The sequence below is a fragment of the Haliotis cracherodii genome, unplaced genomic scaffold, assembly GCF_022045235.1.
Source record: "Haliotis cracherodii isolate W230 unplaced genomic scaffold, xgHalCrac1.p SCAF_23, whole genome shotgun sequence".
In the NCBI taxonomy this organism is placed as follows: Eukaryota; Metazoa; Mollusca; class Gastropoda; order Lepetellida; family Haliotidae; genus Haliotis; species Haliotis cracherodii.
Window position 1 is genome coordinate 10,287,854 of NW_027266279.1, and position 26,283 is coordinate 10,314,136.

Below are 26,283 nucleotides of genomic sequence, written 5' to 3' on the forward strand. Positions count from 1 at the left end.
GTTTCAGATAAATGTCTAGTTTTCGAATATATTTGACGCATGCGCAAATTCATAAACATCAACACGTGGAACGGACTTCCTATCTAAACAAGAGAGATGAGACCTCTGACTGACGAAGAAACCAAGACGTTCTTTCAGAAATTGTCCAAATAGTACGTATTTTATTGTGGTATAGACATTTAACGTCATAATACTTTATTAAAAACTGAGTATATAATAACGATTGGGTATATCCTTAGTTTGCCAGTTACAATTCCCCGATCGTCTGCAAATTCACAGGGGCTTGAAACGTAAAACATCGCAGATATAAGATATATGGTCACACTCAGTGTCAGTATTCTATTTAAATGGAAAATGATGTGAGGCCAACTCACCAAGTTCGTTCGAGGACGAATTCAACAATGTCCACTGGAAATACCCCTTTAAACATATGCTAAAACTACACACTAATTTCAAGCTAATACAATTATCTACACAAGGCGATAGATGAACAAAGTCGAAGGCGTACTTTGGGAGCTATCGTCTTCAGAAGCTCAAAATATCATCATTTTTCAATTCCAAATCAAAATCCCTGCTCAGAATTTGTATCTCATAACTTAACAACAATTTGTTGTTTTTATGATCGTGTACACAATTACCACGCGTCAAAACACATTGAATCGATAGGGGTGCAGGCTAAAACGGTTCCTCAGGAAAACTGCACCGCTATGTGTCTGGCGAAAACAACGCCTCTACTTTTAATAATGATTAGAACGATTTTTGTAGTAATATATATGGTTTATTTACATGGTATTTGATGTATTAACATGTTATTGGATGTATGTGATGTATTTACACGGACAGTCCTCAGCAATCTGAAAATATGAATAAAAGTTAAAATACAATATTCGTTCTGTTACAAAATTGCGGTTATTCTGAGAATTTATACAATAGCATTATGTAGTTTATTTATTATTAGTAGTACCTCGAAGTCCAAAGTCCCCCGGTCTTTGGGGCGCAACAGTTCTCGGGTTCAGTTCGCCATGCAAATGAGGTTTGATACTGGCGATACTGGCGCCCGATTTGTAGATGTTTTCAACAGCTTGTTCCTTTACCTAAAACATAATACTTTCAATTACTCTACTGTAACGATAAACTATTCAACATGTAATTGATAGCTTATTGTAAATTACCGAGAACAATTACACCAATCAGTTGTAACAACAATATTAATATCTCAACTCAGACTTGAATTGCTGTCAACACTGTCCTGGTACCGGTTTGGTACTCTCATTTCTTCTGCATCTTCTGATTGGAAACAAACCTAACCCTAACCTAATCTTTTCAATGATGGGATCTACGCATCTCAAACAGCGGAAAGGGAAGTCTTTTTCTGTCCGGCAAATTTCTTTTTATGGGCACAGTTATCAGATGATACAGCATGTTGATTTTTTCTGACATTCTTCTTGCATGCAACACATCAAAAGGCCATTATGAATAATTGTGATCTGACAGCAACATGTTTGGCCTCTTAATTACAGTTTAAGCTTAAATTGAGTAAAAGTACTTAAAACTTCAAAGCGTATAGTGTTTTCACAATAAGTTAACTGCGCCTACCAATCAGAGTCGGCGAGTAAATTGGAGAATGGGTCTAATTTCTTAATTGTTTTATGTAAGTATGTAAGTATTATAATTTATTTGACCAAGGTGTAAAAAAATAAGATGCGTTTTCGCTTGATTCGAGGTGCCGTTTTTGCTATAACCCATCGATAGCACCTGTCAGCCTGCCCATCGTCATTCTTTCCGCAACACATAAACCCAATGGTGAAATGAGTTTACGTATATTTATTCGTCTCTATAAGCCTTTTGCTGTTCCCCTTCTGCCGTAGACAATCTTTGCCTTGACAAACACCGCATTCATTTGGCAGACGATGTAGAGGAGAAAAATTCACCTTAAGAGAGTTCGGGTTATCGAAGAGGTGATAAGAAACTTGATCAATATAAAAATGAAATTCAGTTGAGTTGTCACTAAACAACATGATTTACCAAATAAATTGTTTTTTTCTGTTCTTCTGGGCATTGTGTTATATGCAGAAATATAGATGACCATGTGTATTTTCTCGTAAAATCAGCCACAAATGGCAGTCAGCTGTATTCACATTTTCCACCAATCTACCAGTGATTCGGTTAAAAATGCATATGTAAAACTTCAAAGAATTTTGATGCAATGATCGGATGAATAAAAACTATTATTTTATCAGATACTGAATATTCCAACTTTGAGTTATTTCAGTTGCGTTTTTTTCTCTATATATGGAGAACATATATATGGCTATGGCCACATACGGTGGCTCTGCGGTTCGCCCCGATTATGTTTCAAGGTTTGTCAGCACCATACCCGTGGTCATGGGTTTCACCGAAGTGGTAAACGTCTGAGACCTGCATCACTTCGGGCTTTCCTCCCACATTAAGCTGACACACCGCGATATAACTGGAATACTGTTAAAAGCTGAGTTTAACCCAACTAACTCACTCACTCACTGTAAATCACAATATTCATCTTTGCATTCTTACAGTATTGGTGAGAATATAAGGCTGCTGCTTGATCGACCAGATGGAGCATATTGCTTTCGACTGCACAGAGACCGTGTTTTCTATGTCAGGTAATAAAACTAATATACTGCAATTCCCTCTTTTTTCCCACCATGTTTAATGTCCATTGCTAATCACCTATCAGCGCCAGTTATCTGTTGGCTTCCCTTGTGAAGTTTCCTCCTTTCTTAACTTATTACTTTTGTTGTTCTTAAGGAACATGTATATATTCTCTGCCCCATAAAATTTATTCCTCTGATGAAGGAGTAAGTATATACTCCGAAACATCGTGTTTCTTATAATAAAGAAGTTGACATCCATAAATTCTCTTCCTTATGTGTATCACTTCTAAAATGCCTTTAAAGACTTGATGTCCATTTTCCATTTATCGTCACTCTCTCACTCATGTGTTTGAGTCAGGATAAGTAAAAATGATATTTTTACTTGAATAAAATACATTTTGTAAGTTGTTACATTTTTAATTGCCAATGATTATGAATGTGATGTCAAGAGCCTGCAGTTCATTGTGCTCATGGTCCAAGCTTGTTCATGTTGTGAAATTGTGGTCAATAATGATTACTGATTGTGACAAAGGTAAAGCAATTGGTACTTTGGTACAGCACTGATTCCTCAGGTTATATACTAATTCTACTTATTGCAACAGGGAAGAGTTGATGAAGAAAGCAGGATGTGTGTCAAGGGAGAATCTCATCTCCATGGGAACCTGTTTTGGAAAGTTCACCAAGTCTGGAAGTTTCAGATTACACATAACAGCATTAGATTACATAGCGCCATATGCTAAGGTAAGGGTTTGTTCACAATAGACGGCACATTCTGCTGACAGTATAAGACACTGTTTAGTGACATGTGCTAATATTGTCTTTAGGGTATGATAGAAGACTAACTATAGATTACTTAGCACCATATTAAATCTATTACCATCATTTCTAAGGTGAAGAATGGGACATGATGGGGGCAAGGTATCACGTTTGTCTGGGGCACGGCAATGTGCTTTGCAGAGTTACATCCCTTGGGCACAGCTGTGGATTCAAATTCTGGTTTGCCATGATAATGTTTCAGGGTTTGTCAGTACCATACCAGTTATGGCTTTTCTCATAGTAAAATATTGATGGAAAGTTTTGGTAGGTTGTTAAAGTTTATAGTTCTCCGGGTGTCACCATTTACTGTTTCACCTAGGCAGAGGGGGCACGGGTGGCCCAGTCGTCTAAGGCACCACAATTCGCTGTGCAGAGTTGCATCCCTTGGACAAGCCAGAAATCGATGATTGTGGGTTCGAATCCAGGTTCACCCCGATTATGTTTCTAGGTTTGTCAGCACCATACCCGTGCTCGTTGGTTTCACCGAAGTGGTAAACCTTGAAGATCTGCATCACTTTGGGCTTTCCTCCCACATTAAGCTGACACACCGTGAAATAATTGAAATGTAGTACTGTTAAAAGCTGCGTTAAACCCAAATCACTCACTCACCTTGGCAGAGAAACACACCCATTTTTCTGAACACTTTTTCAAATAATGGCAGACAATACATAAACAAATTATGATGAATAATGCATTTCCCTTGCTCAATCCTCAAAGGACAACTCAAATTATCCTGTGGAGGATTGCGTTTGACAAGTGTTCACTATTTTCAATGCTGGGGTATGTGTTGGATATGTACAGTGGTCCCATCTCTGGTTACTCTTATTCAAGTATGTGATGTTTCAGTTTAAGGTGTGGCTGAAGCCGAGTGCTGAGCAGCAGTTTCTGTACGGCCACCATGTGATGAAGTCCGGACTCGGGAGGATAACAGAGAACACATCACAGTACCAGGGCTTGGTCGTGTACAGCATGAGTGATCTCCCCTTGGTAAGACCCAGGTTTAGAAGATGACAAGTGGTTATTCCAGTTGCTGAAAAAGTAAAGTTCATCAACTGTGAACGACAACAATGAAACATGCTTTTTCATTTTGTCCGGTTTGCATGTGGCACAGCTAATTTGCAATTTGATTAAATCAGTGCCGATTGAGTCTTATTCAGACCTGATGACATAGATTATTGCTGATATTTTCTGTTGGGTTTTCCTTGTCCTGACTCAATTCTCTGGTTAATATTACAGGCTGGAATATTGCAGACTTCAACCACATTCTCTCTCAGACTCGAGGACTAAGTTGATTGTGTGTCACCATACCCAATCTCATTAAAATCAGATCTTAGTTCTCGCTATTGCTAAACAAAGATCTAAGGACATCCAATTACGAGTGACGTCAGACCGACCTTGCGGGAACTTTGACTGACCAATGGAATGACCAATCAGAAGGCAGCTTTCTCGTGCTTTACGGCACAAATTTCAAATTGGTGACTACGCATTGAAACATATTTTGACAAATTCTCAATGACAAATTTGAAACATGAACAAAAAAACATTCTGGAATGACTAATAGATGGTCTAGATTGTAAGGATTCAGTTGTTAAACCCGTAACTATCGTTTGGAATACCCCATATTAAAGTTCTCGAGATTGCGTGATTAGAAATCACATTCCAACTGTCACTTTCATAATCTGGTAAGCGACGCACTGATTGGTCAGATGAAAGGTCATTCTGACGTGACCCCTAATGGGATGTCTTCAGATCTTTGTTTAGTGGTAGCAAGAACTAAGGTCTGATTTTAATGAGATTGTCATCATACCCCAATGTTGTGGATGGATTGACTTGTTTATTACAGGGCACTGGACTATTGATGAGTGCAGCTTAAGAAACAAGCAAGGAAATACCAGTTGTCATGAGCCAGTTACCCACAACAGTCATTAAAACTTCGGGAAAAGATTTTTGACACTTGGTCTGTTATGTTGCAGGGGTTTGGTGTGGCAGCGAAGTCGACACAGGACTGCCGTCACTGTGATCCGATGACCCTCGTGGCCTTCCACCAAGCAGATGTTGGAGAGTACATACGAAATGAGGAGGCATTATTGTAGTTCTTGTCAGATTTCATGGCATTGTAAATAAACACCAATTCTGTACATAATGAAGGCTTTATGTTGTGTCTTGTGTTTTTGGCCCTTTTGAAATCGTTATAGATTATTAGGTGTGTTCACATGAATGGGTAAACAGATGTTTTATTTCAACACTTTATCATGCAACTTGTGACATAATCCATTGTTGACGATGTGTTTTTAAACCAGTGACAAACTGACCTCTGTTGTGTTCTTCATGTGAATAACAACAAATTTTCGATAGGGTTGGTTTAGGGATATTATGCCAAGGACAATATCTCTGTATATTAGCTATGATAAAGGTTACATAATTTTTCAGGGCATTATCAATTGCCGAAAGCCTGATATCTGTTCAACTGCCCTCCCTTGTTAATGGCAGACCTGAGGCTTCTGCACATGATATTGCCCTAAAACACATGTGCTGCTGAATATCCAACCCCCCAGGAAGCTCTGAATGTAGATCAGAATTAGTCTTGAGCAACTCATGCTTGTCGTAAGAAACAATGACTGCCTCCATGGTCTAGTGGTTGAGCGTCCGTCCCGGAGAGCGGAAGGTTGAGGGTTCGATCCCCGTCCGTTTCATACCAAGGATGTTAAAAGATGGTACTTGTTATTACCCTGTCTGGCGCTCGGCATTAAGGGGCTAAAACAAGGACTGGTCAACTTGGAGTCGGTATACTGTGTCTGAGTGGGGTATTGATGTTAAACTGTGGCATGGTATCTCAGTGGGCATCACTCTGTACTAGTACAAGCAGCCACACACACACATGTGCATGCACTTCGCTATATAAGTGCAATAATCTTGGATGCGACGTTCAACCAAATTTCATCTCACCTCACCTCACCTCATAAGAAAGAACTAATGGGATCTGGTGGTCAGGTTCGCTGACTTGGTTGATGCTTGTCATTGTATCTCAATTGCGTATATCTATGTTCATGTCAATTATCGGTACATGTACTGGATTGTCTGATTCAGACCTGATTATTTACATACCATCATCATAAAACTAGAATATTGCTGTGTGTGTCAGACAACCACAAAAACAACAGGTAAAGCCAGTGTTCTTTGTCAAGGCCGATTTGGCCCAATTTATGCAACTCCGAGAAGGAACTTGCCATGATAATAATCTATTGAAAAGAGCTGATTTTAAGGAGTTGCAAACTTTTTAGACTGCACATGAACCTTCACTATACAATATTTATATCGTGCCATGCCCACAATGATGCACTTTATTAAATGGCAGCTTCGCCAGGAGAGTTCTAGTGTTAAATGGTCTCATTATGCTGTTGATTCTTGGAGAGACTCCCAGCACCTCATGAGAGATAGAGGGGGCACGGGTGGCCCAGTCGTCCAAGGCGCCGCAATTCGCTGTGCAGAGTTGCGTCCCTTAGGCACGCCAGAAACCTATGATTGTGGGTTCGAATCCCGGTTCGCCCCGATTATGTTTCTTGGTTTGTCAGCACCATACCCGTGCTCGTGGGTTTCACCGAAGTGGTAAACGTCTGAGACCTGCATCACTTCGGGCTTTCCTCCCACATTAAGCTGACACGCCGTGATATAACTGGAATACTGTTAAAAGTGTCGTTAAACCCAACTCACTCACTCATGAGAGATAGGTGTGACATGGTTATGTATAATCATACCCTGGATCATTGCTCTTTCTGTCCCATGATTTGAATTGGTCCCCAGCAGCCTATGCTGGTTGTAAGAGGTGACTTAATGGATCGGGAGGTCGGGCTCTGTGACTTTGTTTACTGTGTGTCATCTTACCCCAATGGCTTGGTATGTTGCTCGTGATGTTAATCACTGGTTTTGTTACATCCAGACTTGACAATATTGCTTTAAACGACTTTTTCTCTGGAACGAAGAGTTGGACATCAACCATATTTGGTTGGAAGTATTCTCAGGGATTCGAACCTACAATCATAGGTTTCTGGCACAGCAAATCGGGGCGCCTAAGACGACTGGGTCACCCATGCCCCCAGGCCTATCTTGAAGTTGACACCTTTCCTTCCTTGTCATGGTCAGGGAGTGTTAATACAGCCCTTGTTAATTAGACACTGAAATAATCACAGAAAACTGGTTTGAAAATATGTCTTTACCATACAAAATTATGTACATGAATGTTTTTTTCTGAAATAAGGAGTAAGTCATCCAAAATGTGTTGATGTGTACAAGTCCTGACTGAGATGTGGCGCTGTTATGTGCATAGTCAGCTTGGTTCAAGTTAACAACAAAAAAACATCCCTTGAGGATTCCGAGGCAGTCCCCCATCATTCCACAGTTCTTGAAAGAACTTCCTGGTTAGGATAGGGTGGTTAATTGATGGTTGTTCATACAATCATCCACTGGTTTGCTTGACCAGAATTCAGACAAGCTTGGTGCAGCTTTAGCATTGACAACAATCACATCTTCAAGCTCAAAAAATAAGTGAAGATGTTAGTTTTTTTCCATAATCTCAGTCATAACCAGTGAGTGAGTATGGTTTTTACACCGCTTTTAGCAATATTCCAGCAACATCACATCAGGGGACACCAGAAATGGGCTTCACACATTGTACCCATGTCGGGAATCAAACCTGACGAGAGAATGCTTTAACCACTAGACTACCGGACCGCCCCCGCCCCCAGTCCTAACCAGTCATCAAATACTGCAGCACTGATCTTCGTCTTGGCTTCACAAGTTGTATCTTGCACTCCGTGACTGTCGTGTTCTCCGGCTGGATCTCGAACTTATGGCAACATCCTTCGGTTGCCTCTTTGATATTTTCTCCTTGTCATCATCAGCCACCCCGAATAGCTTGTAGACAATGCAGATGAACTTGCCCGGAGTGACCTTCACCCTCTGCACGATGGTGTCCGCATCCACAAAGATCCTGTGCTCGTAGTACTGCAACAGAACATGAACTTGCTTATTGGGAATTTAGTGAATTCTCTATGAGTGATTTTGATATTTTATCCAGTAAAAAAATTATTAATAAATATGAACATTTGTAATGAAATGACTTGACTGAAATATACATTGTCTAATTCTGCATGAACCAGAATAAAAAGTCATTACGGCGACTAACAGGATCGAGTGGTCAGGCTCGCTGACTTGGTTGATGCATGTCATCAATACCAATTGAGTGGATCTATGCTCATGATGTCAATCACTGGATTCTCTGGTCCAGACTCGATTATTTATAGATATCATTTGGCTGGAATATTGCTGAGTGCGGCGTTTAACAACAAATAAACAAACAGAATTAAAAGTATAATAACTATATTTTTTCTTGATAATGTAAACATTGTTGATGGAATTGTTGAATTATTTCCGAAATTGTTTCATTTCAATATATACAACAAAACCAACATGGTAATTTCATTATCAGTATTTTATTTCTTTAGAATTTTTGAGCAGTTTCACAAAAAAGGAGCTACCTAAAAAATTGGGTTCATATTAAATGAACACTCCCGCAAAAAATGAGCACAGGCTCTATTACTTTTCCGTAAAATGAAAAAAGTTTTTCTCAAAGTTCTCGCAAGCTACTTTGTCTTGATTTTACTGAATGCACAGATGAATGAATCCATAAAAATTACTGTATTTGGGCAGAACATTACAATAATACCACATTTTTGTAATGCATAAAAAAATGTTCATTGTGTAAATTTGTTACCTCCTTGGCTGGCTCCTCCAAACTGAATTCTCGCAGAAGCTCTCCTGTCAGGTTGTCATAGTAACCAACATGTCCAACAGGACCATCAGGATTGTGGGAAATGGCACTGACAACAAGGACATCCAGTTCGTTTTCATAGTCAACATCATGAATTGTCTGGAAACAATAAAACATTCAACAAAAATAATTACTCTTGGCGAGGTCATTATGCCCAAAAAAGGACAAGTCATTATTCAAGGTCAGTGTCAGTCACGTGATTTGACCAAATTTCTCGGGTCTGTCTCTGTTAGGAGGACAGCATTGAAATAATATGTAATACTGTCAGCTAGCTTTGGGTATTTATTGATTCATACTATACAAATAACATTTTATCAGAATAGGTTAGAGTGTGAATCATCAGTAGTAATGGGATCAAACATGAAATGAAACCGTCAAATCAAAACCAATAAAATAATGGTGATAAAAATCTAAATGTTTAGAAAGTGGTATTAGGCGGGAAAAAAAATAGTCTTGGTTCTCAAATACCAAAACAAAGCATCAATACACTGTGGTTGACAAGATTATTTATTAAAATATGCCTGGTGAGACTGTAGACTGTGCATTGATTGTCTGCTGCACAACCTGAATAAGTCCCAGTAAAATTTTGTACACATTTGGCTAAAATAAATATTAATCTTGGTTCCGCCCGCACCATCATAAAGTTCAACGCACATTTTGTTTTTATTTCCATTTTTTTTAAAAATACCCTATATTTTAAAAAACCATTGCCTGAAAACCAATTCTTTCTTTTTTTAAGCCTCACATATGTGAATTTCACAGAAGTGCACAACTCACCAGGGGAGAGCACTCTGACACTTCATCCAGGATCATCCTCTTCTTAATACTTCGGCCTGATGATGTCACTGTTCTCTGTGTAGTTTCCTTCTGCAAGGAGCACAACACGACACAGCATGGTCAGAGCATTCAGTCTCTTACAAAAATACAGCAACAAGGTCTTCATGACATATCGTCAATACTTCACGGTAGGGCTGGGACGAGTCCAAATTTACTACCCGGGTACCCATCCCCCTATTACCCGACCCATCCCGGGTACCCACTGTAGGTCTCAGGAGATGTCTCAAAATGTCCGACTGGGAACATTTTTAGCGTAGCCCTGGCAAAACGTATTTAGATACATGTATTAAACAATCTGGTCATTCATACACTGATGCTGAATTAAGTTATATCTTTATTCAACCATATGAAAAATCAGAAGGAATGGGTGCTTTGTCAGAAAGAAATGCGAACATAAGTGACTTGTAGTGTGACTTGTAGTGTAACCATAGAGGTTCTTGATATTTTTTGTCAGTAAACAATATATCAACCTGAATACACATGGCAGCTCTTGCATGCATACTCCGTGAATGCCCCCATTTTACTTTTACGCAGACGTTTGACACTAAATGATAGGTTCTGTCTTGGAAACCAAATAATATTCAAGCATTGAAAACATACTCCTCAACTTTTGATCATGTTGACAGGGAAGAATTTTCATATGGAATAATAGTGAAATCCTAATCAAGACAGATGGTCGACAGGTTTCAGAGCTCCAGATAAGCTTTTGGTGTTGAGGGTATTTTACCCATGCATTTTAAAATCATTGGGTATCAGTAATTCTACCTGCGTATTCAAAGTTTTTACACATGTGGGTATTTAAGTTAAATATTTAAAAACACTATTCATCTAGTCCCTGCAAACTGGTGTCGTGTGAGTTCGAGAGCTTTACAGGACTCAAAAATACCACGATACTTTCACAAGAAAGTGTGATGGCAAATGATCATGATGTAACTGTCATCGTGGAGTTTGGCAAGGTTGACGGAATGCCTGTCTATAATTTCAAAATAAGTTGCTGATTTGCTAATCGAATACGCAGGGTTACTTCACAACATTTTGATGATACGCACAAGTTTTATTTTTGTAGCATATCTGTAATGTTTGTTGCGTATTTGATACGCTTGGATTATATTTTACTGTGTGTTTCTGCATTTCTGATGCGTATTTTACGCAGATACGCAGCTTATCTGGAGCTCTGGGTTTCCTGCACATCATGGTGAAGTGGACAGTACTAAATGTCGGAACCCCTACCTTGTGAGTGTTTCCGTTTGGGTGTATAGAAAACACCTCACGTACGACCGTCTCACAGCTGGAATCCTGGCTGGACAATTGCAGCACTCTGAAACATCCATTGTAGAAATCATTTAGATTCAAAGTCAGTGACCCCAGTTTTTTGCCACTTTTAGAAACAATCACACATTCTACCCATGTGGTGAGTTGAGGTGAAATTGGGTTTAACTTCGCGTCCAAGATTATTGCACTTATATAGCGACGTGCATGCACGTGTGTGTGTGTGACTGCTTGTACTAGTCCGGACTGATGCCAATTTAAAGTGCTAGCACACTGAGATACCATGCTGCAGTTTAACATGAATACCCCACTCAGACACAGTATACTGACTTCGAGCCGACCAGTCCTTGTTTTATCCCCTTAATGCCAAGCGCCAGATAGTCGACCCATGTGGAGATTTACAGTGAGTGAATAGTATTTGATGAAAGTCAGTAAAGGCCATTTAAAAAATACTTGTTTCGCATGACTTATTTCAGAACTGAATGGGTAGGGAGCAAGATTTTGTTTCTGTATTCTATTTTTAACTTTTATCTTTCCTCAAAACTCAAATCACACCTGTGGGGTAGAGTGTTTTTACGATATCGACAAAGTGATTGCGGCCGATGAGGCCTTAATGGAGGCTAAAAAGAAGACTTCTGTCGGGATAACAAACATGGAACTCACCAAATGTAATGTAGTCAAAAGCGGTAATATTAAAGTGGTTATGTGAACAATTTTGATTGCAAATGTTGTTCACTGAGGCCATAAAACTTTTGAATTTACACTTGTATTTCCACCTGGGATCCCAAGGGTCAGGGTAGAAGTAGTGAGTGAGTGAGTTTGGTTTAACGCCGCTTTTAACAGTATTCCAGTTATATTGCGGCGTGTCAGCTTAATGTGGGAGGAAAGCCCGAAGTGATGCAGGTCTCAGACGTTTACCACTTCGTTGAAACCCACGAGCACGGGTATGGTGCTGACAAACCTAGAAACATAATTGGGGCGAACTGGGATTCGAACCCACAATCATAGGTTTCTGGCGTGCCCAAGGGACGCAACTCTGCACATCGAATCGCGGCGCCTTAGACGACTGGGCCACCCGTGCCCCCCAGGGTAGAAGTAAAGGTTGTTTTTTCCAAGAACAATCATGATTACATCTTCAAAGGGTTTTTTTATAAAGAAATTGGTTTTGGGTGCTAAGCACAATGTCACAACTTACCTGACAGTGTCTTCCGAGATGTGCAGCACCCGTCCTGACTCGTCCCCATGGAACACAGCCTTGTCCAGCTCAATACCATAACTGTTCACATTCACTTCTCCATTTTTAGCCTTTGCAAAAGATAAAAACTTAGTGAGACACTTTGTCAACTTAATTGATAAATGAATAAATTGCAAGTGATTCCATGGCATTTGATTGGCTAACCAAGCCATATTTTTGGCATTTATGTTCCAGTAAACTTAAAAATATTAGGTCATGCCCACTAGCAGTCTACTGTTTCCTGATTGGCTGATAATGGGGTGGGTGGGGCTTGAATTGCACTATTGCCTTGAATGATGTCACTGATTTCAAACTGTAGGCCTCAAATGCTTTTGTTAATGATTAATTAAGCAGTCTGGGGAGTTATTATTGTTGACTTATTATCATAAGAATTGACTTCAATATGATTTTGTGTTTATGGAGGTACAAACCCGGTGTGCACATAGTTTTTTCACGTCTTAACTCCATAAATACAAAAAATATTAAAGTCAATTCTTTAACTCTTTCAACACCGTAGGCCGGTTTTCTGGCCAAGAAGCATCGAGTCCCCAGACACCGTAGGCTGGTAAACCGGCCAAGCCGTAGTCACGTCAAAATAGTATATATTTTTATGGACCTACCTGTAATATAATTCACAAATCATTTGACAAGACACTCTCACTGACATATGAAATAGAGGAAATCTGGCTACTGTAACTAAAAAAAATACAAAAAGGACTTGATCAACCTATCCCAAAACAATGTTTTATTAAATTATGAACATAATGTGTAGATTTAGGGGAGATAACTCTCATTTCCTGAAAGTACTAGTTTCAATGTCATTGTCAGTTATGATTGATTATGAAAGACACTTTACTGTAGCGGCAGACTTTCTCTGAACAGCTGTTTTCAAGATGGACCCGTGAAGATTCCGGGGTAGAATTGGTCTTCAGCAACCCATGCTTGCCGTAAAAGGTGACTATGCTTGTCGAAAAAGGCCACTAACGGGATCGGGTGGTCAGGGTCGCTGACTTGGTTGATGCATGTCATCGATCCCAATTGCGTGGATCAATGCTCATGATGTCAATCACTGGATTGTCTGGTCCAGACTCGATTATTTTACAGACCACCGTCATATAGCTGGAATATTGCTGAGTGCGGCGTTAAACAACAAACAAACAAAGTTTTCAAGATGGCAGCGAGAGTGTAATGCTTGACCCATGGCCGTCAACATACCAGTTTGTCCGTCTCTAAAGAATGCACCTGGAACCAGCCGTAACACCCATGGGGGATGATGATGTAGTGCCACGGAAACCCACCAATCTGGACGTTGTGCTCCGAGCAGCGCGTCTCAAACAATGACGTCAGGCTTTCTAGAAGCAAATATGGTGATAATGTTGTTGTTGTTGTTGGTTTGTTGTTTAACGCCGCACTCAGCAATATTCCAGCTATATGAAGGCGGTCTGTAAATAATCGAGTCTGGACCAGACAATCCAGTGATTAATATCATGAGCATCGATCTACTCAATTGGGATCGATGACCTGCATCAACCAAGTCAGCAGGCCTGACCACCCGATCCCGTTAGTCGCTTTTTACGACAAGCATGGTCACCTTTTACGGCAAGCATGGGTTGCTGAAGACCTATTCTAACCCGGAATCTTCACGGGTCTTGGTGATAATGAATCTTGATGATGGGTAATTTTTATATTTTCCAAACAATATGAGTAATTCTGATCAAAATGTAAGGACTGCCCAATACTTGAGTCAGCCATATGCATGGAGCTTTAGCCACTTAATCTGCCTTGGAATCCCTACAAGGGTACAGAGCACCTCACAAGAATACTGACCTGTTATTTGGATATTGAAGGGGACTCCAGACGGGTACTGCCCACATACTGCGTCTGACCCAGGGATCTTCTCTCTCAGGTCCACTTTATAGCTTCTATACTAAACAAGCTGACATCTTATTTCACACCAGTAAATACATATAGAAGCAATGGTCCAGGTTTATGAAATACTACTATGTTGGAAATGAACAATAGGTTAATTGGGAGATAAATCAACCATTTTTCAATTTAGAGGTTTGAAAAATCACATTTGATTCTTGTAAATTTCAATTTAGACAGAACATGTTTGCATATCAAATTTGAACACAGGTTTAAGTAATGACTGAAATTAAAACATTGACTTTGATAGCTCTAGCCATGAGTGAGTGAGTTGAATTAATGACAATTTTGAACAGTATTTCAGTTCTATTATGGCATGTCAGCTTGATCTGAGAGGACTGATGTGATGTAGATCTTAGACATTTGCCACTTCCATGAAACCCACAAGCAGACGATGGTGCTGACAGGCCAAGAATCTGGGATTTGAACCTTCAATCAAAGGTTACTGATATGCCTGAGGGACGTCAAACTCTGCACAGTGAGCTGCAGCACCTCAAGTGACTCTGGGCAACCCGGCCAGGGGTAGAATAGGTCTTCAGCAACCCATGCTTGCCGTAAAAGGTGACTATGCTTGTCGTAAAAGGCAACTAACGGGATCGGGTGGTCAGGCTCGCTGACTTGGTTCATGCATGTCATCGATCCCAATTACGTGGATCAATGCTCATGTTGTCAATGGTCCAGACTCGATTACATACAGACCGCTGTCATATAGCTGGAATATTGCTGAGTGCGGCGTTAAACAACAAACAAATAAACAAATCTGCGCCACCCTTGTCCAGTCAAGATTTACTCCTTTAGATTTACCTGCTCCAAGATGTGGTTGAAGTTATAGAGTCGCACATGCCCTGACTGATGCATAACAATGAGTAGATCCTGGGACAACATGGCGTCCGTGACGTCACTGCCGAATACCTAGAACCAGGCAGTATAAACAGACATACATCTTTCTAGTGAGCTAGCAGGTCAGCTTTTACACAATTTTTAGCAATATTCTAGCAAACTAATGGCAAGAACATCAGAAAATAACTTATATTATGTCTTAGTAGGTAGCTTGTATTTCACCAATAACGAGACCAATAAATGGCATTATATACTTAGTTTTACACCATTAATTTGACTGCAGTATTACAATAAAATGAAAAAAAAATACATCTGCAGCAAATAAAAATTAAATATCAATTTTTTCGCAATTTGTCTGCCAAGGGAATAGTTTGAAATCTTAAAAATCCCAGAATAGGGTACTGAAAAATTACCATCAATAATTTTGACAATAATCTTAAAAAAGACAAGAGTCAACACCATGTGTCATTGAATCTGCAACTAAAGCAAAGAGTACATAGGTACACAAGTGGTTAAAGCATTCCCTCATTATACCTGAGAGGGGTGGTCGGGTAGCCTAGTGGTTAAAGCGTTCGCTCATCACGCCGAAGACCCGGGTTCGATTCCCGACATGGGTACAATGTGTGAAGCCCATTTCTGGTGTCCCCCGCCGTGATATTGCTGGAATATTGCTAAAAGCGGCGTAAAACCAGACTCACTCACTCACTTACTCATTATACCTGAGGACAGGGTTTGATTTAACATGCTACATCTACAATATGAAATGGGAAACGTTTATTCCAATTTGGGAATTTAAACTGACATTTTCTTCTGTCCTATGTCAGAGTGTCAACCTCTGAGCAGGCTATGAATCCAATACAATCAGTCATATCATGAATGAGAACATCAAAGAAAGTCATCTAAGAACTGGACGTATGAATAAGAGAACCAACATACCCTTTTGTCAATTTCCAGCATGCCCACAAACTCTAGAGGGAAAATGTTGAACACAGCCAGAACCATGACGATGCACACCGGAATGCCAGCCTGAAATATGACAGCATGTTGTAACCTCTTGCTCTTATTTCCCTGGTGTCTTTGTTACCCCTGCAGGTCTATTAAATGGGGCTGCAACGGTTCACCAATACTTCAATTCGGTTCGATGCTCGATTATTTCCATTAGATTCGATTCATTAGTCTAATGATATACAATGATTCATGTATAATATGCATAAATAAGTAACAAATGTGTATTCACTTTAACTTTTTATTGAACAGTGCAACACTGTGCACCAACAGGACAAACTCATCACCTCAGACTGTGAGGTCAATCTGGTCATCAGGGATGATCATGTTTTTGGACAAAAACACAAGCATGTCCACATTGTCACTACTGAGGGAAGCCCTCTGAGCAGTCACAACATCCCCGGCTGTTGAAAAGACCCTCTCATTAGCCACACTTGAGCCAAAACCTTAGATTTTAGATGACTTGGGGCTGGTGACAGCACGTGGTCTGCCATGCTTTCAAAGGGAGGTCACTCTAAAATCGTCAAAAGTTTCAAACAAACGCATTTTTGGACATTTTCACTTCGTCGATATGAACGCAAGTCTTTTAATTTTTTTCGCCAACGAGGTTGGTTATTTTTGTTAATTTTAAATTTATTACAAAAATTGGAATGCACCGAATCGAAATCTAGACATTGTAGATCGAAGATCGAATCGAGATGACAAGTACCGGTTCTCTGTGCACCAAACCGAACCATTGCAGCCCTACTATTGAACGAAAGGTCTATCTCTTCACTTGTAAGGGTATAGTCTGGAAGTTAATTTAAGGTACCGACGTTTACTACAATATCTGAAAAACTACTGGACCTACTCCAGTCAACGTTGGTATGAGATTATTAAACAGTCATACATAAATGGATATTACATTTGAAGACAATCGGTGCATGAATAAAAAATCTGTCTATTTAGCTATCGCTATATTTCATCAACAACCAGACCTGTTCGTCACGGGTGGAACGAGCATTCATTGTAAAAGCCGTCTGCATAATGCTACCCCTGCGTCACAGGGCCATATGACACAGTTGAACCAATCAACTCAATTCGAAAGGGTGCACGGGAATCACGCACGCATGAATTCAGTGTTAGCGTTGGGCGTCTCAAAGTGAGTGACTCCCATGCACCCTTTCGAGTTGAGTTTCATTTTTTATTCATGCACCGATTGTCTTTAAATGTAATATCCAGTTATGTATGACTGTTTAATCTCATACCAACTTTGACTGGAGTAGGTCCGATAGTTATTCAGATATAGTAGTAAACGTTGGTACCTTAAATTACCTTCCAGACTATAAGTTTGCATCTCATTACAAAGAAAAAGTCAACAAATTTGAACAAGGTGTATTTCGCGTGCTGTTTCATTCTCTCTCCCTGAGATGCTGGATTATTGGCTAATAGTGTGAAACTTATGGGTATATCTATTGATTATTCCCCCTGTGAACAACGGTAAGGTGACAGTTGTGAAATATAAGGAACATAATCCTCCGCAACTCTCTCCAAAAGTGTAAATGTTTCATTATCATGGGCAGAAGATCCTGGCTCAGGTAAGGTACATAACTCTACAAAGTGAAATGTTTAACAGTGTTAACAACACTACCTTCGGGGTCCAAATAATTTATGGGCGTTATAGATGATCAGCGGTTTAACGAAGGTCGAGTCGTAGGTTGTAGATGACCAACAAAACAGTATACATGATCTCCCAACCTAACGCGAACTACGTTGCACGTTTCAGAGTTTAAAAAAGATTAGAATAGAAGTTGTTTATGATTCATAGTGAAAAAAAAAGATTTATCGAGTATTGATATGCGATTTCAAAAATACATATCATATCCATTCAGCGAATTCAGGTGAATAAACAGGTATAACAAACTTGATCAGTGAAAGTATGAAATTTGATATAAACATGCATGTACCTGTCTGTGAACAGCTAGAGCTGTAGTGTGGGTTGATCTGATGTAGAATCTCTCCTGCTCACTGATCCATCCAAGCTCCCTACACATAGAAACACTCCAGCCTGCACTAAATATATAACTGCAGATCATTTTCAATATTATAGATGAGGGTGCAGAGCCACAATACCAATAGCTTGTGAGTGAGTGAGTTGGGTTTAACGCCGCTTTTAACAGTATTCCAGTCATATCACGGCGTGTCAGCTTAATGTGGGAGGAAAGCCCGAAGTGATGCAGGTCTCAGACGTTTACCACTTCGGTGAAACCCACGAGCACGGGTATGGTCCTGACAAACCTAGAGACATAATCGGGGCGAACCGGGATTCAAACCCACGATCATAGGTTTCTGGTGTGCCCAAGGGACGCAACTCTGCACAGTGAATCGCGGCGTCTCAGACGACTGGGCCACCCGTGCCCCCCATAGCTTGTGATCAAATTCATCATCTCATAATAAGTGCAATAATAAGCAGATAAACCTAGTGCATTTTCAATTTATAGGTTGAGCATGTAGATTTACCACCTGTAAATTTCAAAGTTTGCAACCTCTAATTTGAGGAAAGTTTTAGAACTTTGTCAACTGTTAATTGAGCCTAATATTTTCAGTTGTGTGAAGGGGCGAAGTCAAGGATCGGTGAACGTCCCAGTGAACCATGACAGGCAAAACCAAACCTGTCTGACCTTATAGTGAGACAGTGAATGAGTGAGTGTGGTTTAACACTGCTTTCAGCAATAATTCAGCAACATCCTGCCATATGTAATTAGCCAATTAGCCAATACTCAAGCATCTCAGGGAGAAAGGGCGCGGTCGGGTAGCCTAGTGGTTTAAGCATTCGCTAGTCACGCCGAAGACCCGGGTTCGATTCCCGACATGGGTACAATGTGTGAAGCCCATTTCTAGTGTCCCCCACCGTGATATTGCTGGAATATTGCTAAAAGTGGTGTAAAACCATACTCACTCAGCAGGAAGCTGTGATATTCGCTTTAGATTGAAATTTACAGATGGTAAATCTACATTCTCAACCTACAAACCCATGGCTACACCACTACCACCCCGACATCATGCCAGGACGTACCAAGACTTCACACAGTGTGCCCACATGTGTAGGTGAACGCTGATCACTACACCATCACCCCTACATGTCAGGATATCAGCGTTCCTCCTGGCAGTCCCCTCCAATTTTTGTTAGTTTCAAATTTGAAGAAATTGAAAAACTCATGAAATTTACCTGGTTTCACTTCTTTCATCATTATTTTCAACCTCCATTTTGGTTCGAGATTAAGTCTCTAAAAATAGATTTTTAACCCTAAAAGTAAAGCGAAATGTTATTTGCTTGCACTAAAAATAGACAAACCCTGATGATCAAAGACAAGCTGACTTATATTCTTTATTGATTACCACAGTTTTTTTGTTCAATTGGCAAAGATTTATAAGGTACTTTATTTGCCGTCCAAAGGGAATGATAGTCACATGAATTACCAGTCCAGGCCCAATGTTACCGGTTAAAAACTGGTAATTACCGGTAAACAGGAACACTGGATATGAACAGATATCAGCAACACATTCATGTTAACATCCTACTGAAGGTAAAGACTGAGACAACATCGAGGCAAAAACACACCTGAATTTTTTGTTAGGTGAGAGGTAGACCGCCTCTAGAATTGCTCCTGTGCGTAGATCATGGCGCTGGAGCCAGCGGTTTGAGGTGATCGTTACAATGCTGCCTTTGTGACCACTGTGAGGTAGAGGAATAACTTCCTGGAAATAAATAGAGTGAGTGAGTGAGTTGGGTTTAACGCCGATTTTAACATTATTCCAGTTATATCACGGCGTGTCAGCTTGATGTGGGAGGAAAGCCCGAAGTGATGCAGGTCTCAGACGTTTACCACCTCGGTGCTGACAAACCTAGAAACGTAATCAGGGTGAACCGGGATTCGAACCCACAATCATAGGTTTCTGGCGTGTCCAGGTGTCCAGGTGGCGCACCTCTGCACAGCGAATCGCTGCGCCTTAGACGACTGGGCCACCCATGTCCACTGGAAAGAAATACCGAATCTCACCCGAGTATCTTTTGATATCAGATATATCAACACGAGTTGATAAAAGTGGAAAAATTGCGAGGCTTGCCCAAGGATTTTTGCCACTTTTATCAACGAGTGTTGATATATTGGGTGAGGGTGAGATTTTATTTATCATCCATCATCATTCTTCCAATTGTTTCAATTTGTAGACAGTAATTAGCAGTGTCTTCAGTGTAAAAACTACTGCTAACAGCTTCAGTAGCAGAGCCATTAGTGATGTCATTTGATTGTGACGTCATGGTAACCAGTCATGTCACAATGGTCTGCAACGCATTGTGATGTAATTTCATTGCAGGGATATCTTCAGTGTAGATATCGCTTGATCTCATCCAGATGCTTAACATGCACTGTAGTTCCAGGGTGATCAGCAGTCCTAGCAAATCCTTCAAACACTTTCCATCTACTAGCTCATGAGTAAACATGTACATAAATTAAAAAAACATTATTACCCTAATTACAATGGCTCAATTCAACACAAGACATTGTAATTAATATTCATTTCTACAGTGTCTACATGTAATGGCTGCCTTAAAGGCCGATCCTGCTTGGGTAAAGTTGCAGCCTCAGAAAAATTGATTCAAATCATTCAAGAACTATTTTGTCTGTCTGCCAACTCAATTTAACAAGAGTTTGCCACTAATGTGGCTAAATCCCCCGCCCCTGTTTGCAGAATTTATGACATAATTAAATGTGAACAAACCCTAACCTTTTTTAACCGAGGTGGAACTTGTCATGGAAATTGTAAAAAAAAAGAAGAGTTTGGAACCTAAATCCATCTTGTTGCCATGGAAACATAAAAAATAAAAATTTCTACCATTTCTCAATAGCAAAAGGCACCAGTTCAGCATGTACCTGACAGACCTGCAAAGTTTCATGAAAAAATATTGAACGGTTTATGAGTTAAGCTCCGGAAACGAACCCTACCCTCACAGAACCTAAGTCCATCTTGTTGCCATGGAAACGTAAAAAATAAAAATTTCTACCATTTCTCAATAGCAAAAGGCACCAGTTCAGCATGTACCTGACAGACCTGCAAAGTTTCATGAAAAGATATTGAACGGTTTATGAGTTATGCTCCAGAAACGAAACGTGACGGACGGACGGACAGACGCCCGTATCTATATCCCCCGCCCAACGAAGTTATAGAATAATAATGTAGATTGGTGAATCAGTTAATGATTATATTCATTACACAGATACAATAGCTCAGGATCACAAAATGCACTTATTACAACGTTTAAACCGTGAATGAAAATGGGCAACTGCCCAGCAGTGTTCTTATTTACTAGTTCATGTGGAGAAAGTTCCTTCTCAACGGCAACATTGCAACGGTTGATTTGACTCCCTAGTGTTCATTGTAATAGTTTGAGGAAGTGACCTGTATCATGTGACACATCTGTATCTGAACAGAAAGACCAAGCCATTCCATGTTTCAGGGTCTCAGCAGTTTCAATGCTTTACGTGATTTGGTGAAGGATTCTGTGATTGAATCTATGGATGAAGGGGCTTATTTGTTGTAGGTCTTGAGTAGTCTTCCATCTTTGGCATTTTATAAAAAAAAGTGGAAGTGAGAAACTAAACAACGAGACCTAGTATTTGCTCAGGCTTATGACATCTGAAGCGTGTACTAGTAATCCTTGAAAATAACTTGAAGTGTTGATACTTACTGGTGCGATATTACAGATTAAGGCATCTTCTATTTTGGATGAGTTGGGACAGTCTTGGAGCCGGTACAGCTGCCGTGGAACCCCAGCCTTTCCAATACTGTGTGGAACAAACGTAGGACATAAAAGCTACTTCAAGTTATCATAATATTAACAAGAGTTTGCCAGTAACGTGGCTATATCCCCCGCCCCTGTTGCAGAATTTATGACATAATTAAATCTAAACAAATCCTAACCTTTTTTAACCGAGGAGGAAATTGTCATGGAAATTGTAAAAAAAAGAAGAGTTTGGAACCTAAGTCCATCTTGCTGCCATGGAAACGTAAAAGATAAAAATTTATAAAATTTCTAAACAGCAAAACACACCAGTTCAGCATGTACCTGGAAAACCTGCAAAGTATCATGAAAAAATATTGAACGGTATATGAGTTATGCTTCGGAAATCTTGTTACCAGGAAACGTTAAAAATAAAAAAAATAAAAATTTCTCAATAGCAAAAGACACCAGTTCAGCATGTCCCTGACAGACCTCCAAAGTTTCATGAAACAAAATTGAACGGTTTCTAAGTTATAGTCCGGAAACGAAACGTGATGGACGGAAAGACGGAGCCCGTTTCTATATCTCCCGCCAACTTTGCTGGGTGGGGGATAATAACTGACAGAGTGAAATGAGCCTGTTAACTTATGCTTGATATTTAGAACAGTGTCTGAGGCAAATAAAAATGCATTGTTTGCAACAATCTGTGTCAAAAGATGACACAAAATCAACAAAGTCCCACATTGTCATCATTGGATGGTCATTTGGCAGCTAATACACCAATAAGACAAGCATCATCTTCCCGAGGAACAGAGTTCACTATAAAAGTCTAGGTTCCACCCTTGCCAAACTAGGCTGGAATTATGGAGTTATATTTTGGCTGGACTAACAAGTCTATGCATACTCCAATCAAATATTTCCCAAATCTTTTCATGTTTTTAATCAAGGTGCTCACATGATGTGATGCACTGCGCAAAGTAAGAACCGTTTTATCACAACATAGATCTTGATTATCGATCAGATCTTCTTGACTGGGTGCTGCCATTTTGTTTGAAGCAAATGCAAGTGATATGAGAAGTGGAAACTGATTGGTAAATAAGAGGGATACAGAAGGGACATAACACATCGGTGGTACTACAATGGAGTCCAGAAATTCCAGCCACATTCGGCATGAGTGGAAACTAGACTTTTACAGTCAGTTAACTCCCTTGCCTCAGGAAGATGGACAAGAATGGGATATTAGGGGCGTAGTTTCACTGTATTCATCACTGGAATAAGATTTTAGCGTTTGGAATAATAGCAGTAATTTTACAGTCAGAAGAGTTGGTTGGTTGGTTGGTTTGTTGTTTAACGCCGCACTCAGCAACATTCCAGCTATATGACGGCAGTCTGTAAATAATCGAGTCTAGACCAGACAATCCAGTGATTGATATTATGAGCATCGATCCACACCATTGGGATTGTTGACATGTATCAACCAAGTCAGCGAGCCTGACCACCCGATCCCGTTAGTCGCCTTTTACGACAAGCATAGTCACCTTTTACGGCAAGCATGGGTTGCTGAAGACCTATTCTACCCCGGATCTTCACGGGTCCCAGTCAGAAGAGAGAACTTGTAATGGTGACAGCTATGCTTCTTACCCTGCATGGCATGACTTGTAGTTATCAAAGTAGACTCGACTCCTGAAACAAATATCAGGTTGAGAAACTAAATCACGAGAATGAACCATAACAAATACAATTCAAATATTTTATATAGCAACACTCATTTAATACCCAAAACTAGTAAGAACAGGACAAATCCTGGTTATGATGTGAAAAGCAAACTTCAAAATTTATAATTGTCAAAATTGTAGAATAAAACTTACCCTTCGCAGGAAATATGAGACTTGGACTGTTTCTCCCATACCTTGCGGTATTCTGTTTTACCCTTTGAACAAGAACAGAGAAATGTTAACAGTGCCTCATATTGCACAGGACTTTTTATCGAAAGTCATGTATATTCATTGTGCAAAACACCCTTTGAGGCCCCCTTCAGCCTCGAAGGGTGGTTTGGACGATGAATACTCATGATTTTCGCTCCCATATTGACAGAGAATCTATGAATGATTCAGGAAATATGACATACCACTATTACCGAATGACTTGTAACTTGTACCATTTAACATCATTTTCAGCATGAAAGTTCCTGAACCTTCTTATTTTCCCTTCTGCCAGCTCTTGCTATTGTCCTAAATAAAGCAAGTCTAGATTTTCCACAGGTTCTGAATCTTCCATCTCAATGGGGCTCCTTTCCAATTTAAATGCAGTTCAATATATTTTCAGAGATAAAGTGTTAGTCAATGTACGTAACAACTAGATTGCTGCAGCATGTACCAATCAGTGACGAATGCCAGGCCAATTAAACAGCCTATATGTTCTGACACCTGACCACTCAAAAGGTCTTATAATTTGAGGGTACAGGCTAAAATGGCACCTCAGCAAAACGTCACTGATTTCTCTGGCGAAAACGGCACCCCATTTGGCGAAAACGGCTACTATGTGTCGGGCGAAAACGGCACCATTAGATCTATTTCTATGTTTGGCCTCTTAAAAACAGTTTCAGCTTAAATTGAGTAAAAGTACTTAAAACTTCAAAGCGTATAGTGTTTTTACAATACGTTAACTGCGCCTACCAATCAGAGTCGGCGAGTAAATTGGAGAAGGGGACTAATTTCTTACTTGTTTTATGTAAGTTTATGATCATTTATTTGACCAAGGTGTAAAAAAATAAGGTGCCGTTTACGCCAGGCAATAGTAGCCGTTTTTGCTTGTGTTCAGGTGCCGTTTTCGCCCAGTGCCATTTTGACGAGGTGCCGTTTTCCCTTTAACCCATAATTTGGACTAGAAATGTCTGCCGTCTACCCTCCTGCCAGACATAATGGAGATCGACACCATTGTAGAACCAATACAAGACTCATCTACCTTTTTAGGCCCTTTTAAGCAAAAGAAAACATAACATGCATTTAGTTGAAAAGAAATATCACAACATAAAATGTATCCATATTGGTGAAATTACCATTTGCCATATGATATTGGCTAAATGGCGTTTAACAATAACTGAAAATACAAGCGAGTGGTCGAACTGGTTAGCGCACATGGATACAGTCGAACTGACTGTCTCACAAATATATTTAGCGGGGTTGACATTAATACATAAGGGAGAACTACTCATTGCTAATGAGTGAGTGGTCAATTGACCATTACACGTGGATACATAAGGGAGACCATTTGGGAATTAGCTGGTGTCAGATCGTGCAGGGTGTCGATCGGTCTGGCTCCCAGTCACATCAAAGACACTTCACGCTTGGTAAGTTAGGTAATATTTGATAAATACCCTGAGAATTATACTCCGCAAGATTTTCAGATCCTTCCTGTAGATATTACATCTTCCCCCGAGCTGCCGACGTTGTAGCATGCGGACGACGTTGCCGTCACTCCTCGTAACACTTGTCCTCTCCCCACCTGTCATTTTTGTTGGTCAAGTTTGACCAACAGTTTCATCGGAACTACCTTGACAACATTCCTACTGGAAAGGCACTCTTATCAAGATATCTTTCACTCAAACCTATTCATCCAAATCTGAATAAGATATAACGTTCATATCAAAACAAAGGCAAACGTCTTCAATTTCAAACCGGAAACATGTTTTTCAAAGGGAGGACACTCTCAATTCACATCCTGTCTTGCATACCGCATAAAAGATCTCCGGATGTTAAACTGTATGAGGCCAACGTATAATGACTTCAAAAGAACCAGAAGATACCTTAAACGAAATCCACGAGTTAATAATTTAACATTGTCTGTAAAGACTAAAATCATGACTTCAACGTGCCATAACGTATATCGACTTTACCTAAATGCGTTTACAAGCTCTAGTGGAGATATTTGTTGTGTGGATCTTGCACTGTTGACACACAAGCAAGAACTATATTCTTGCATCAATTTAACTCCAGCATGTTTGCAGCTATTTGTGCATTTTCATGTAGTTTTCCCACACGAAGTGTAGGAGACATTACAAGTGACAGCGTGCTAGTTTATAGAACTATATAGCTTTTATGCATCATTTTCAGGGTTAGAGTTCAAACAGAAGTCA

At 39.9% G+C, this 26,283-nt stretch overlaps 2 protein-coding genes across 2 annotated transcripts; one reads left to right on the forward strand and one right to left on the reverse strand.

The window, feature by feature from the left end:
* Window positions 1-59: 59 nt before the first annotated feature.
* LOC139471717 (60S ribosome subunit biogenesis protein NIP7 homolog) lies at window positions 60-5,596 on the forward strand. Its single transcript, XM_071254195.1, has 5 exons — window positions 60-152; window positions 2,556-2,642; window positions 3,236-3,374; window positions 4,296-4,436; window positions 5,423-5,596. The coding sequence occupies exons 1-5, from the start codon at window positions 97-99 to the stop codon at window positions 5,540-5,542; spliced, it is 543 nt and encodes a 180-aa protein (XP_071110296.1). The 5' UTR covers window positions 60-96; the 3' UTR covers window positions 5,543-5,596.
* Window positions 5,597-7,557: 1,961 nt separating this feature from the next.
* LOC139471658 (DDB1- and CUL4-associated factor 17-like) lies at window positions 7,558-25,829 on the reverse strand. The gene is made up of 15 exons (XM_071254087.1): window positions 25,525-25,829; window positions 24,017-24,078; window positions 23,790-23,831; window positions 22,116-22,212; window positions 19,989-20,125; window positions 18,334-18,412; window positions 16,319-16,408; window positions 15,347-15,454; window positions 14,444-14,543; window positions 13,832-13,968; window positions 12,578-12,687; window positions 11,344-11,431; window positions 10,054-10,143; window positions 9,220-9,375; window positions 7,558-8,450 (listed from the first exon to the last, which is right to left on the reverse strand). Exons 1-15 carry the CDS (start codon window positions 25,657-25,659, stop codon window positions 8,238-8,240), a joined length of 1,644 nt encoding a protein of 547 aa, XP_071110188.1. The 5' UTR covers window positions 25,660-25,829; the 3' UTR covers window positions 7,558-8,237.
* Between the last annotated feature and the right edge of the window lie 454 nt (window positions 25,830-26,283).